Source organism: Coregonus clupeaformis, chromosome 13 (genome assembly GCF_020615455.1).
Source record: "Coregonus clupeaformis isolate EN_2021a chromosome 13, ASM2061545v1, whole genome shotgun sequence".
NCBI classification, from domain to species: Eukaryota; Metazoa; Chordata; class Actinopteri; order Salmoniformes; family Salmonidae; genus Coregonus; species Coregonus clupeaformis.
Window position 1 is genome coordinate 19,297,833 of NC_059204.1, and position 14,244 is coordinate 19,312,076.

Genomic DNA, 14,244 nt, shown 5'->3' on the forward strand with positions numbered 1-14,244 from the left:
CTGTGGTCTTTGTGGTTGAATCTCTGTTTGAAATTCACTGCTCGACTGAGGGACCTTTCAGATAATTGTATGTGTGGGGTACAGAGATGAGGTAGTCATTCAAAAATCATGCTAAACACTATTATTGCACACAGAGTGAATGCATGAAACGTATTATGTGACTTGTTAAGCAAATATTTACTCCTGAATTTATTTAGACTTACCATAACAAAGGGGTTGAAGACTTATTGACTCAAGACATTTCAGCTTTCCATTTTTAATTAATGTGTAAAAAAAGAAATCCCCTTTGACATGATGGGGTATTGCGTGTAATCCATTTTAAATTCAGGCTATAACACAACAAAATGTGGAAAAAGTAAATGGGTGTGAATACTTCCTGAAGACACTGTATTTGAGTGTGGAGTGCAGCTTTTCCCTCGTGTTTGGACTTTTACTACGAATTTACAGTGAACAAAAATATAAACGCAACATGTAAAGTGTTGGTCCCATGTTTCCTGAGCTGAAATAAAAGATCCCAGAAATTTTCCAAACACACGAAAAGCTTATTTCTCTAAAATGTTGTGCACTAATTTGTTTACATCCCTGTTAGTGAGCATTTCTCCTTTGCCAAGGTAATCCATCCACCTGACAGGTGTGGCATATCAAGAAGCTGATTCAAAAGCATGATCATTACAGAGGTGCACCTCGTGCTGGGGACAATAAAATGCCACTAAAATGTGCAGTTTTGTCACACAACACAATGCCACAGATGTCTCAAGTTGAGGGAGCATGCAATTTTGTATTTGTATTTATTAGGGGACCCCATTAGCTACTCTTCCTGGGGTCCAGGACATTAAGGCACTTACATCACACATAAAACAAAATATAAAACAGTACATCATATAACATTATTACACTACTACATATCTATAATACAAAATGTATAATACCACCATACAACAATATTACAATGTACATGTGTGTAGAGTGCGTGTGCTAGCATGTGTCTGTACCTGTGTGTGTGTCTCTTCACAGTATCTGCTGTTCCATAAGGTGTGTTTTTATCTGTTTTTTAAAATCTGATTCTTGCATCAGTTACCTGATGTGGAATAGAGTTCCATGTAGTCATGGCTCTATGTAGTACTCTGCACCTCCCATAGTCTGTTCTGGACTTGGTGATTGTGAAGAGACCTCTGGTGGCATGTCTTGTGGGGTATGTATGGGTGTCTGAGCTGTGTGCTAGTAGTTTAAACAGACAGCTTGGTGCATTCAGCTTGTCAACACTTCTTACAAAAACAAGTAGTGATGAAGTCAATCTCTCCTCCACTTTGAGCCATGAGAGATTGACATGCATATTATTAATATTGGCTCTCTGTGTACATTTAAGGGCCAGTCGTGCTGCCCTGTTCTGAGCCAATTGTAATTTTCCTAAGTCCCTCTTTGTAGCACCTGACCACATGACTGAACAGTATTCCAGGTGTGACAAAACTAGGGCCTGTAGGACCTGCCTTGTTGATAGTGTTGTTAAGAAGGCAGAGCAACGCTTTAATATGGACAGAGGTAGGGTTTCAAGTGTCTCCGGAAGGTGGTCAGTGACTCCACTGTCCTGGCGTCGTGGGGGAGCTTGTTCCACCATTGGGGTGCCAGAGCAGCGAATAGCTTTGACTGGGCTGAGCGGGAACTGTGCTTCCGTAGAGGTAGGGGGGCTAGCAGGCCAGAGGTGGATGAACGTAGTGCCCTCGTTTGGGTGTAGGGTCTGATCAGAGCCTGAAGGTAAGGAGGTGCCGTTCCCCTCACAGCTCCGTAGGCAAGCACCATGGTCTTGTAGTAGATGCGAGCCTCAACTGGAAGCCAGTGGAGTGTGCGGAGGAGCAGGGTGACATGAGAGAACTTGGGAAGGTTGAACACCAGACGGGCTGCAGCGTTCTGGATAAGTTGTAAGGGTTTAATGGCACAGGCAGGGAGCCCAGCCAACAGCGAGTTGCAGTAATCCAGACGGGAGATGACAAGTGCCTGGATTAGGACCTGTGGCGCTTTCTGTGTGTTGCGTTTATATTTTTGTTCAGTATATCTATCAATGGGCTAGCAAGCAGAGGAGAGGAGAGGAAGCATACCTGTAGTTTGCCGGAGCTCCTCACACAGGCTGATGTGGGGAAACTGAAGCATCTGTTTCCATTTCTTGCTTTTTCCTTTTCTGTTTCCACCACCTCCTGTAAAAGAACAGTGGTTGATTAAATCAAACAGAAGAAAAATATAACACATGGGCAAACACTAAAATACTGCCTGATACATACAGTAAGTAGCCTAAGCCTTGAGCAGCCTATAAAGTACATACAGCCCCTAAAAACACTCAGAACAAAAGTGCTGTTGTAGATTGGTCAAGATAAAGAAGAGGGTCAGGGTGATTCATATAATGGCTGTCCTGGAGTATGTGTCAAGAAGACAGAGAGGTTATTCATTTGTTGACATAGAAAAAGCACACTTACTGTATTCTAGTCTAACTCTTTAAATCAAATCAAATGTTATTGGTCACGTACACATATTATGCAGATGTTATCGTGGGAATTAATAAATATAGAAATATTAGAACGAGCAGTGTCAGAGTCCGGAATATAAATATATATGTATATGGTGGTGTGTATAGACATTATGGACAGTATATGAATATAAAAAGGTGTGTACAGCAGCAGTTATATAGGATGAGCCTTGACTAGAATACAGTATATACATATGAAGTGGGTAAAACAGTATGTAATAATTATTAATTATTCATATTAAAGTGACCAGTGTATGACTATGTACATAGGGCAGCAGTCTCTAAGGTGCAGGGTTGAGTACCGGGTGGTAGCCTGCTAGTAACGGTGACTAAGGTTCAGGGCAGGGTACTGGGCGGAGGCCGGCTAGTGGTGACTAACAGTCTAATGGCCTGGAGATAGGAGCTGTTTTTCAGTCTCTCAGTCCCAGCTTTGATGCACCTGTACTGTCTCCGCTTTCTAGATGGTAGCGGGGTGAACAGGATGTGGGTTGGGTGGCTGAGGTCCTTGATGATCTTTTCGGCCTTCCTGTGACACCGTGTGCTGTAGATGTCCAGGAGGGCAGGCAGTGTATCCCTGGAGATGCGTTGGGCTGACCGCACCACCCTTTGGAGAGCCTTGTGGTTGCGGACGGTGCAGTTGCCATACCAGGTGATGATACAGCCCTTGAGCATGCTCTCAATGGTGCATCTGTAGAAGTTTGAGGGCCTTAGGGGCCAAGCCGAATTTCTTCAGCCTCCTGAGGTTGAAGAGGCGCTGTTGCGCTTTTTCACCACACTGTCTGTGTGGCTAGACTATTTCAGGTTGTTAGTGATGTGCACGCCGAGGAACTTGTAGCTTTTCACCTTCTCTACTGTGGTCCCGTCGATGTGGATGGGGGCTTGCTCCCTCTGCTGTCTCCTGAAGTCCACCCAAGGGGTGCACGTTTTGTTTTTTGCCATAGCACTACACAGCTGATTCAAATAACCAAAGCTTAACGATGAGTTGATTATTTGAATCAACTGTATAGTGCTAGGGCAAGAAAACATAACATGCACCCCTTGGGGTCCCCAGGACCGAGTTTGGGAAACACTGCTGTAGGCTGTCTCGTCATTGTTGGTAATCAGGCCTACCATTGTTGTGTCGTCTGCAAACTTGATGATTGAGTTGTGCGTGGCCACACAGTATTGGGTGAACAGGGAGTACAGGAGGGGGCTGAGCATGCACCCTTGTGGGGCCCCGTGTTGAGGATCAGCGTAGCAGAGGTGTTGTTGCCTACCTTCACCACCTGAGGTCGGCCCATCAGGAAGTCCAGGACCCAGTTCACAGGGCAGGGTTCATACCCAGGGCCCCGAGCTTAGTGATGAGCTTGGAGGGCACTATGGTGTTAAAGGCTGAGCTGGAGTCGATGAACAGCATTCTTACATTGGTATTCTTGTCCAAAAAAGGGTTAGTACCCAACCACAATGCTAACAAATAGCCTACAGATTTTGAATGTCTAAGTTCATGACCCAGACATTGACCTTGAATGGCGACTAGTGAGAACTTGACCCAGAGACTGGCCAAGGTCATGGGTTCTGATACAGCCAGATGGACTACAAAACCCAGATGCCACCTTCCAATACATTATAGAAAACAGCACAACATGAAAGTACGACTTTGCTCAACTCCACAAAGGTTGTTAGTAGAGGGTTTTTTCTCTCCATTTCTCTTTTCTACCAGGTGTCCAGCCCAGCCTGAGGCTCCACTATTCCTTCCCTCCCCCAGACCTGTGAGCTGCAGGCATCCTGGAGTGGCTTCAGGAAAATAATCATGTCAATGCCATGAGAATGCCCCGCTGGCCTGACGTCTGTGAGACCCATGTCAAATGCTGCAGCATTCACACACAGCGAACAGGCAGAACAACTGATCCAGGTGGGAGGCCCTGCTGCTCCCTCCTTATTAGAAAAGCTGGCTTCAGGCCGTCCAGGTAAAGGTCACAGGGGTGTTGTGTGTGTGTGTGTGTGTGTGTGTGTGTGTGTGTGTGTGTGTGTGTGTGTGTGTGTGTGTGTGTGTGTGTGTGTGTGTGTGAACCGGAGCCTACAGTACACAGAGAGGCAGGGAGTTTGAGGCCTTTTATCTTTAGAGTGGTAGAGGAAATCAACAGGGAGGGTTAGGGTTAGTGTAGCGATACGTAGCCTAGCCAGTAGCCATCAGGGGTTGGAACCTAAATTATTTTCCAATCATTCCATTCCGAGCAGAACCCCTATTTATTTAACCCCTATTTGTTCCAGTGTTCCGACCAGCATAAAGTTCTGAACCGGTTCGAACCCCAAAAAGGTAACAGTTCATATAGGCTGCGTTTACACAGGCAACCCAATTCTGATATTTTTCAACTAAACCAGATCAGCTCTTTTGCCAATATTTGGGCCTGTGTAAACGCAGCCATAGTTCCTTCTCGTAAATGTTTTACCCCGTGAAATCAAAATAGTTTGAACATTTAGCTCAATCATTTACTACACCAATTACCGTGGTTAGAGCAGCTTGCTATGGAACGTGTAAGCTACTATAGTTGTTTACATGTCTGATGGACAGATAAGTGCAGGCGTGAGATTCGACTGAAATGTCACGGGTGGGGAGAGAGCGAGAGAGAGGGTGGACATGGAGGGGGCTTGGCTTGAAGCGCTGAGCATCATGACAGGACGTGAATTGGAATGTGTTTAGGCTATTACTAGCATCATAACTTCACTGAATTAGAGAATGATATACTAGAAATTAGGAATATTTTTGAAAAAAACAACAACATTATTAACCGGTTCTCAAGATTTGAAAGTAACGGTTCTGTTCCGGAACACTAAAGATCACTTTCATTCCCGGTTCTGTTACCGTTCCTCAAAAATGTCCATTAAATCGGTTCTGTTCCCTCAATTGGTTCCAACCATGCATGGTTTCAGGGCAGCAATGAGGAACTTGAAGAGTTAACATCTGTCCCGCAGACGAATAACATCAAAAGATAAAAAATTAAGTCAGTTCCTTATCTTCAGTTTCAAGTAAGTGCCAGTTAAAAAGCTAAGAGTTACTTGTTGCCCTATGCTAATGGCAGTGGACCTTCAACAAATCTACAGAACTCAGATTTAAAACACAACTTTGCCCAGCTGATCATTATCCTGAGTGAACTTTTACAAGTGCAATAATGGACCCCTGCTCCAGACAGCAACCATGCAACCATCTTTGCTCATGCCAATCTGAAACTGGTCAATGGTAGCACTAGCTACACTGAACAAAAATATAAAAGCAACATGCAACAATTTCAAAGATTTTACTGAGTTACAGTTCATTTAAGGAAATCAGTCTATTGAAATAAATTCCTAAGGCCCTAATCTATGGATTTCACATGACTGGGAATACAGATATGCATCTGTTGGTCACAGAAAAAAATAAGGTAGGGGGCGTGGATCAGAAAACCAGTCAGTATCTGCTGTGCTCACTATTTTCCTCATGTATTGCGACACATCTCCTTCGCATAGAGTTGATCAGGCTGATGATTGTGGCCTGTGAAATGTTGTCCCACTCCTCTTCAATGACTGTGCGAAGTTGCCGGATATTGACGGGAACTGGAACACGCTGTCGTACAAGTCAATCTAGAGTATCCCAAACATTCTTAATGGGTGACTGGTGAGTATGCAGGCCATGGAAGAACTGGGAAATGTTCTGCTTCCAGGAATTGTGTACAGATCCTTGCGACATGGGGCCATGCATTATTATGCTGAAACATGAGGTGATGGTGGCGGATGAATGGCACGACAATGGGCCTCAGGATCTCATCATGGTATTTCTGTGCATTCAAATTGCCATCAATAAAATGCAATTGTGTTCGTTGTCCATAGTTTATGCCTGCCCATACCATAACCCCACCGCCACCATGGGGCACTCTGTTCACAACGTGGACATCAGCAAACTACTCGCCCACACGACACCATACACGCTGTCTGCCATCTGCCCAGTACAGTTGAAACCAGGATTCGTCCGTGAAGAGCACAATTCTCCAGCGTGCTAGTGGCCATCGAAGGTGAGCATTGGCCCACTGAAGTCGGTTATGACTCCGAACTGCAATCAGGTCAAGAACCTGGTGAGGAAGACGAGCATGCAGATGAACTGGCATGGTTACACGTGATCTGCGGTTGTGAGGGCAGTTGGACGTACTGCCAAATTCTCTAAAATAACGTTGGAGGAGGCTTATGGTAGCGAAATGAACATTAAATTATCTGGCAACAGCGCTGGTGGACATTCCTGCAGTCAGCATGCTAACTGCACGCTCTCTTAAAACTTGAGAGATCTGTGGCATTGTGTTGTGTGACAAAACTGCACATTTTAAAGTGGCCTTTTATTGTCCTCTGCACAAGGTCCACCAGTGTAATGATCATGCTGTTTAATCAGCATCTTCATATGCCACACCTGTCAGGTGGATGGATTATCTTGGTAAAGGAGAAATTCCCACTAACAGGGATGTAAACACATTTTTGCACAAAATCTGATCGAAATAAGCTTTTTGTGCGTATGGAACATTTCTGGGATATTTTATTTCAGCTCATGAAACATGGGACCAACACTTGTTGCGTTCATATTTTTGTTCAGTTTAGTTACAGTACGACAACAAACAAATTGGCAAGCAGAATAGGCCTAGGCCTGCTACCTACGCTGTAAAGTTGCCCATCTTGGTTGGGTGGTGAAACCAACTCTATAAGTGGCATGAGAAGGAACTGGATGCCATGCCCAGTAACATTTGCTATTCAAATAGTGGTTGGAAGTGAACATATTGACAGTATGTCTGACTAACAATGTTTTATCACAATGGGAAGTGGACAAGATGCAAATGAGACGCTGAGCGTATTGTTTATGCCTGGCAAAGAGATGTACAAGTCTGACAAATGACCAATGATTTTTTAAAATATATATATATATACAGTGGGGGAAAAAAGTATTTAGTCAGCCACCAATTGTGCAAGTTCTCCCACTTAAAAAGATGAGAGAGGCCTGTAATTTTCATCATAGGTACACGTCAACTATGACAGACAAAATGATGAAAAAAAATCCAGAAAATCACATTGTAGGATTTTTAATGAATTTATTTGCAAATTATGGTGGAAAATAAGTATTTGGTCAATAACAAAAGTTTCTCAATACTTTGTTATATACCCTTTGTTGGCAATGACACAAGTCAAACGTTTTCTGTAAGTCTTCACAAGGTTTTCACACACTGTTGCTGGTATTTTGGCCCATTCCTCCATGCAGATCTCCTCTAGAGCAGTGATGTTTTGGGGCTGTCGCTGGGCAACACGGACTTTCAACTCCCTCCAAAGATTTTCTATGGGGTTGAGATCTGGAGACTGGCTAGGCCACTCCAGGACCTTGAAATGCTTCTTACGAAGCCACTCCTTCGTTGCCCGGGCGGTGTGTTTGGGATCATTGTCATGCTGAAAGACCCAGCCACGTTTCATCTTCAATGCCCTTGCTGATGGAAGGAGGTTTTCACTCAAAATCTCATGATACATGGCCCCATTCATTATTTCCTTTACACGGATCAGTCGTCCTGGTCCCTTTGCAGAAAAACAGCCCCAAAGCATGATGTTTCCACCCCCATGCTTCACAGTAGGTATGGTGTTCTTTGGATGCAACTCAGCATTATTTGTCCTCCAAACACGACGAGTTGAGTTTTTACCAAAAAGTTATATTTTGGTTTCATCTGACCATATGACATTCTCCCAATCCTCTTCTGGATCATCCAAATGCACTCTAGCAAACTTCAGATGGGCCTGGACATGTACTGGCTTAAGCAGGGGGACACGTCTGGCACTGCAGGATTTGAGTCCCTGGCGGCGTAGTGTGTTACTGATGGTAGGCTTTGTTACTTTGGTCCCAGCTCTCTGCAGGTCATTCACTAGGTCCCCCCGTGTGGTTCTGGGATTTTTGCTCACCGTTCTTGTGATCATTTTGACCCCACGGGGTGAGATCTTGCGTGGAGCCCCAGATCGAGGGAGATTATCAGTGGTCTTGTATGTCTTCCATTTCCTAATAATTGCTCCCACAGTTGATTTCTTCAAACCAAGCTGCTTACCTATTGCAGATTCAGTCTTCCCAGCCTGGTGCAGGTCTACAATTTTGTTTCTGGTGTCCTTTGACAGCTCTTTGGTCTTGGCCATAGTGGAGTTTGGAGTGTGACTGTTTGAGGTTGTGGACAGGTGTCTTTTATACTGATAACAAGTTCAAACAGGTGCCATTAATACAGGTAACGAGTGGAGGACAGAGGAGCCTCTTAAAGAAGAAGTTACAGGTCTGTGAGAGCCAGAAATCTTGCTTGTTTGTAGGTGACCAAATACTTATTTTCCACCATAATTTGCAAATAAATTCATTAAAAATCCTACAATGTGATTTTCTGGATTTTCTTTCCCTCAATTTGTATGTCATAGTTGACGTGTACCTATGATGAAAATTACAGGCCTCTCTCATCTTGTTAAGTGGGAAAACTTGCACAATTGGTGGCTGACTAAATACTTTTTTCCCCCACTGTATATACACTAGAAGACTAACTTGTGTTGAAGCCACTGTGCCTCCATCTTGACACTCCCCCACTCTTGTAAAAAATATTTTGGGAGCTATAGAACATAATTTATTAATGTCTAGATTACAAACACCTTTAATGCATACTTTGAAATTATATTATGTGAGCTAAACATACAAATAAAACATAAAAACATTTTCCTTAAAGTATAATTTTTTTGAGATTACTAATGTTACTGTCCCTAATATAACAAGAAAATACTTAAACACATGTAATTTTGTCCTTGAAACATTGAATTGAAATACTGTAGAATTCCCTTCATTCCTATGGAGGACTGCTTCTACTTGGGAGTGCCAATATGACCGACCGGTGGCTTAAAAGCCTCTCAAATGGCCAATAAATAGCATCAACAATCCAGGGTTTATATACTGCAAATGACAGTGTACAGTATGTTATCACTAACTTAGTATTGTTTGATGGAAATATACTCACTGGTGTTGAAAGAATGAGATCACATCCTGCATTAGTGCAAATGCAAAGACCGACAAACCATATGGAAATAATAGCGCAAATCAGAGAGAGATCCAGTGCCTCTTATTCTTTCCCTCTGCCGCTCTTTTCCATCTTAAACTGGTGTTTGTGACAGAAAGTATTAATGTATTATTACTATTTGATAATAACAGAATAACAGTGTTATTACCACCACCATCAACCAGAGTGGAAAACAAAGTAGAGGTGCTTCTACTAGAACACCATATTGGGGTGAAGCAGATACAATAATACTGATTTGCAGTAATAAGTAGTTATTATGTGGATTTGATCACACCACTTCACCTGGCTACCGAGTAGGGTTTGGTCTCTCAGAGATATAATTTGATCATTTACAATTCATTGATTAATCTTTTCACATTCTCCTGCAAAACACACCCTCTTAAGTCCCTGATAAATGTAATAAGACTGGCACTCTAAAGAGATTTCAAGTAGAACTTAGGGTTGACAATGTCCTACATTCAAATATAATAACACTTCACAGTGGTATTTAATGTGGATTTCAATGGCAAACAACGTGACCAGAGAGGCGACGTGAAAACAGAAGTCTGTGTAATGTCTATGGCAGATTCAATACTTCTCCTCTATCAAACAAACAGAGACAGTACATTGATACTAGATAGAGAGTACAGTATTGATCCTACCAGAGATTACAATAACACTTTGAACACTGTGTTTTTCTGTTGGCTACCTCCGACATACAGTACAATTGTTTTTGTTCGTTTTCCATTGTAAAGCATTTCACAAATGAAAATCTGATTGGTTGATTGGAAATATATACATTTACAGATCAGTATGATGTTATTTGATGATGATACCGATGTTCCCTCTGGGAAAAATACAAGTTATTCTATGCTATTCTATTTTTACTGTATATATCCAAAATATGCAATGTGACCAATATGGCCAGAGTGGGGTTCATCAGACTGGGATCAACCACCCCTGTGAATGGAATGATTCTGTTTGGAGGAAAAACATTCCTGAGTTTTAAAACAAGACCTTTGTTTATTGTGTTTGCACTAATTGATTTAGTATGAAGGAGGTATAACAAATAGATAGATCAAATGTCTTACTTTTGTCCCACATGATAGCCGACTTCTTTTACTGTAGTTAGTTCATTACTGTCAGTGCTTCCAATGTATCTGATAGTAGGACCACTATCAGATAATCTGTGACTGGGGCATAAAATTATATAGTGTTGCCATTTGTGTTTCAGATGGATATATTATAGGTCTACAGTAATTAGAAAAAATGATATCCGGCTTGTTACAGTATCTGCAACAGCTAGATACACCAGCTAGAGTATATAGTGCTGCTTACTCAGTGATCATCTTTATGTTGTCATTTCACAAATTGACATAGGCCTTATGTTGACACCCTACCAACACAACTACAATCCGCTAACATGGAGCACACTGACATACGCTGTCATTGCCAACAATAGGTCCACAAATGAATGTCTACTGGCGTTAATTTTGTATGTGTGTAGCTAGCTCTTCATTGCAAATTGAATACGGGATTATTTTCAACATCCTGTTTCGACAATGACAGAATGATCCTGTAGTGTAGAAAGACAGAAAATCTAATGTCTCGCAGTCTGATTGACAGTCGCATTTTTTTCTGTAGCCTACCAATGTCCAAGGTTAAGCTCGGATAAATATTGTGTAAATATAATATATTGTTAATATAGTTATCTTAACGCTTCAGAGGCTTTGCAAATAATAAAGGTGCAGCAATCATCCAGCTCCTATCTCTGTGGCCTGCGCTTCCTGGGGGAATCCCCAGGTTCTGAGCTGGTTCTGGTGGTGCAGAGAGAGGAGCTGTCAAGCTTGTTATCCGTCCCTACGCTCCGACATCTCTTACCTTCTCTTGCTTTCAACAGGACGGTGTTGGCCACGATATTCTCGAGCTCCATGTTTTCCTAGGTTGCAGGCACCGCAGGCCCAATCTCGTCGCCGGTTTGTCAGTAGTATGTCCTCCCCCACCCCCCCACCCCCAAGGCAGAATATTTTAACCCTGATGACTCTCGGCTCCGTCGTTCGCTCCCGCTTTCCGCCCGGAAGGTTGAGATGCGTCGATTCCAACTCCGCCCGCACGTCAACTATTGGTGTATTCTGACATCGCAGGATAGTTTTAGTTTCGTCTTCGCCATAACCACGCCCCTTTAACGCCATATGTGGATCAATATTAATATTCACATTCGATTAGTTATTCAAAATGATGACCTCATTTGGCTCCGTTCACATAAAAGAGACGGTATATTTGGTTCCCAAACGGTTCTTCGTTCAAAATGCTTAAAAATATCCAATGTAAAGACCAAAATGTAGGCTGTCATTATGTCAGATCGTGAAATCCGCGTTCAAATACATTTTTACCTGGCCAAATTATTAGATGGCCTGCAAAAAAATATAGTTATTTTTTACTGACTGAAAAAAATCAGCGTGGACCAGATTGACGTGCTCTCCCCACTATTTATTTTTACTGCAGTGAAGATTCATATGAGGCGTAATACGGGTCTATACCTCGATTGTAAAATGTAATATTAAACTAACAACTGATAACTCAATGCCGCAATAGTGTGATTATTGGAAGACTCGAACTGCTCAAGCAACGAGAACCGGAAGTGACGACTGCTAAGGTGAGGCGAGTGGATGATGATTGTAAATGCAAACTTCAGTTCAAATTTCTTTAGAAGATTGTTGTTGCGTAAATGTGGACGCCGAGGTTCGACTTCAAACAAGGAAGCGAAATAGAATCCATAGTTCTATGTTGTGGTAGACGGTTTTAGCAACAGCTGTGCTGGACTGTGGTCGACATGGATGATAGTTCTGATGGTATGGTTGGGGATGATGAAAGTCATGGACCTGGATGGTATGTGGGGAAAAGTAAAATAAAAAAGAATGGCCCTGCTATAAGCGCTGCTGACAGCAGTGGCAGTTATAGTGTTGAGAACGTGAAGAGGTGAAGGTAGTGTAAAACAAAGGTAATGATGTGTCGGAGTGGAAAGTTGTAATCGTCTTTGATTCGAAAGCGGGGTCTCATCTACTCCCTATTCGATTAACCAATGCCGTTAAGAAAGATTTGGGGGAAGTCACATTAGCCCTGTTCATTGGTGATGGTAGAGTGTTAATATTCTGTGCTGACCATGTTCAGGAAGGGAAGATTATGAAAATGAAAACTAAATGGGAAGAAAATCGACGGACGGACACAGTGCAGCATTTGGTGGATGCCAGGTGTAGAAAGAGGCTAGAGAGGCCCAAAGATATAAAATCACTCATAATGTCTCTTATGCAAAGGCTGCAAGGCAGATTGGTGGAACTATTAGGCAGAATGATGGCGATAATAGGGTTACTCCTGGAATAAGTGGACCTACTGCCTTGTAAGGATACGACGGCGAACGAGTAAACTGCCTCTCCCATCAATCCTATTAGCCAACGTTCAAGCTTTGGAGAATAAAATGGACGATTTAAGATTACGGTTATCCTACCAACGGGACATTAAAAACTGTAATATCTTATGTTTCACGGAGTCGTGGCTGAACGACGACAATGATATCATTCAGCTAGCAGGCTATACGCTACATCGGCAGGACAGAACGGCAGACTCGGGTAAGACGAGGGGTGGCGGTCTCTGTATATTTGTAAACAACAGCTGGTGCACAAAATCAAATACTAAGGAAGTCTCAAGGTTTTGCTCGCCTGAGGTAGAGTATCTTATGATAAGCTGTAGACCACACTATTTACCAAGAGAGTTTTCATCTATATTTTTCATAGCTGTCTATTTACCACCACAAACCAATGCTGGCATTAAGATTGCACTGAATGAGTTGTACAAGGCCATTAATCAACAGGAAAACGCTCATCCAGATGCAGCGCTCCTAGTAGCAGGGGACTTTAATGCAGGGAAACTTAAATCCGTTCTACCTAATTTCTACCAGCATGTTAAATGTGCAACCAGAGGGGAAAAAACTCTAGACCACCTTTACTCCACACACAGAGACGCATACAAAGCTCTCCCTCGCCCTCCATTTGGCAAATCTGACCATAACTCTATCCTCCTGATTCCTGCTTATAAGCAAAAACTGAAGCAGGAAGCACCAGTGATTCGGCTAATAAAAAAGTGGTCAGATGACGCAGATGCTAAGCTACAGGACTGTTTTGCTAGCACAGACTGGAACATGTTCCGGGATTCTTCAGACAGCATTGAGGAGTACACCACATCAGTCACTGGCTTCATCAATAAGTGCATCGATGATGTCGTCCCCACAGTGACCGTACGTACATACCCCAACCAGAAGCCATGGATTACAGGAAACATCCGCACTGAGCTAAAGGGTAGAGCTGCCGCTTTCAAGGAACGGGACTCTAACCCGGACGCTTATAAGAAATCCCGCTATGACCTCCGACGAACCATCAAACAGGCAAAGAGTCAATACAGGTCTAAGATTGAATCATACTACACTGGCTCTGACGCTCGTCGGATGTGGCAGGGCTTGAAAACTATTACAGACTACAAAGGGAAGCACAGCCGCGAGCTGCCCAGTGACACAAGCCTACCAGACGAAGCTAAACCACTTCTATGCTCGCTCGAGGCAAGCAACACTGAAGCATGCATGAGAGCACCAGCTGTTCCGGACGACTATGTGATCACGCTCTCCGTAGCCGA

The 14,244-nt window shown here is 43.0% G+C and overlaps 1 protein-coding gene across 1 annotated transcript in view; it reads right to left on the bottom strand.

Annotated features, from left to right (window-relative positions):
- grk6 (G protein-coupled receptor kinase 6) overlaps window positions 1-11,553 on the bottom strand; it is a 43,265-nt gene extending 31,712 nt beyond the window's left edge. The window contains exons 1-2 of the mRNA XM_041893988.1: window positions 11,443-11,553; window positions 2,094-2,189 (exon numbers count right to left, since the gene is read on the bottom strand). Of these exons, the coding sequence (XP_041749922.1) occupies window positions 2,094-2,189; window positions 11,443-11,494 (148 nt within the window). The 5' untranslated portion in view covers window positions 11,495-11,553. The remainder of the gene's footprint in view (window positions 1-2,093; window positions 2,190-11,442) is intronic.
- Between the last annotated feature and the right edge of the window lie 2,691 nt (window positions 11,554-14,244).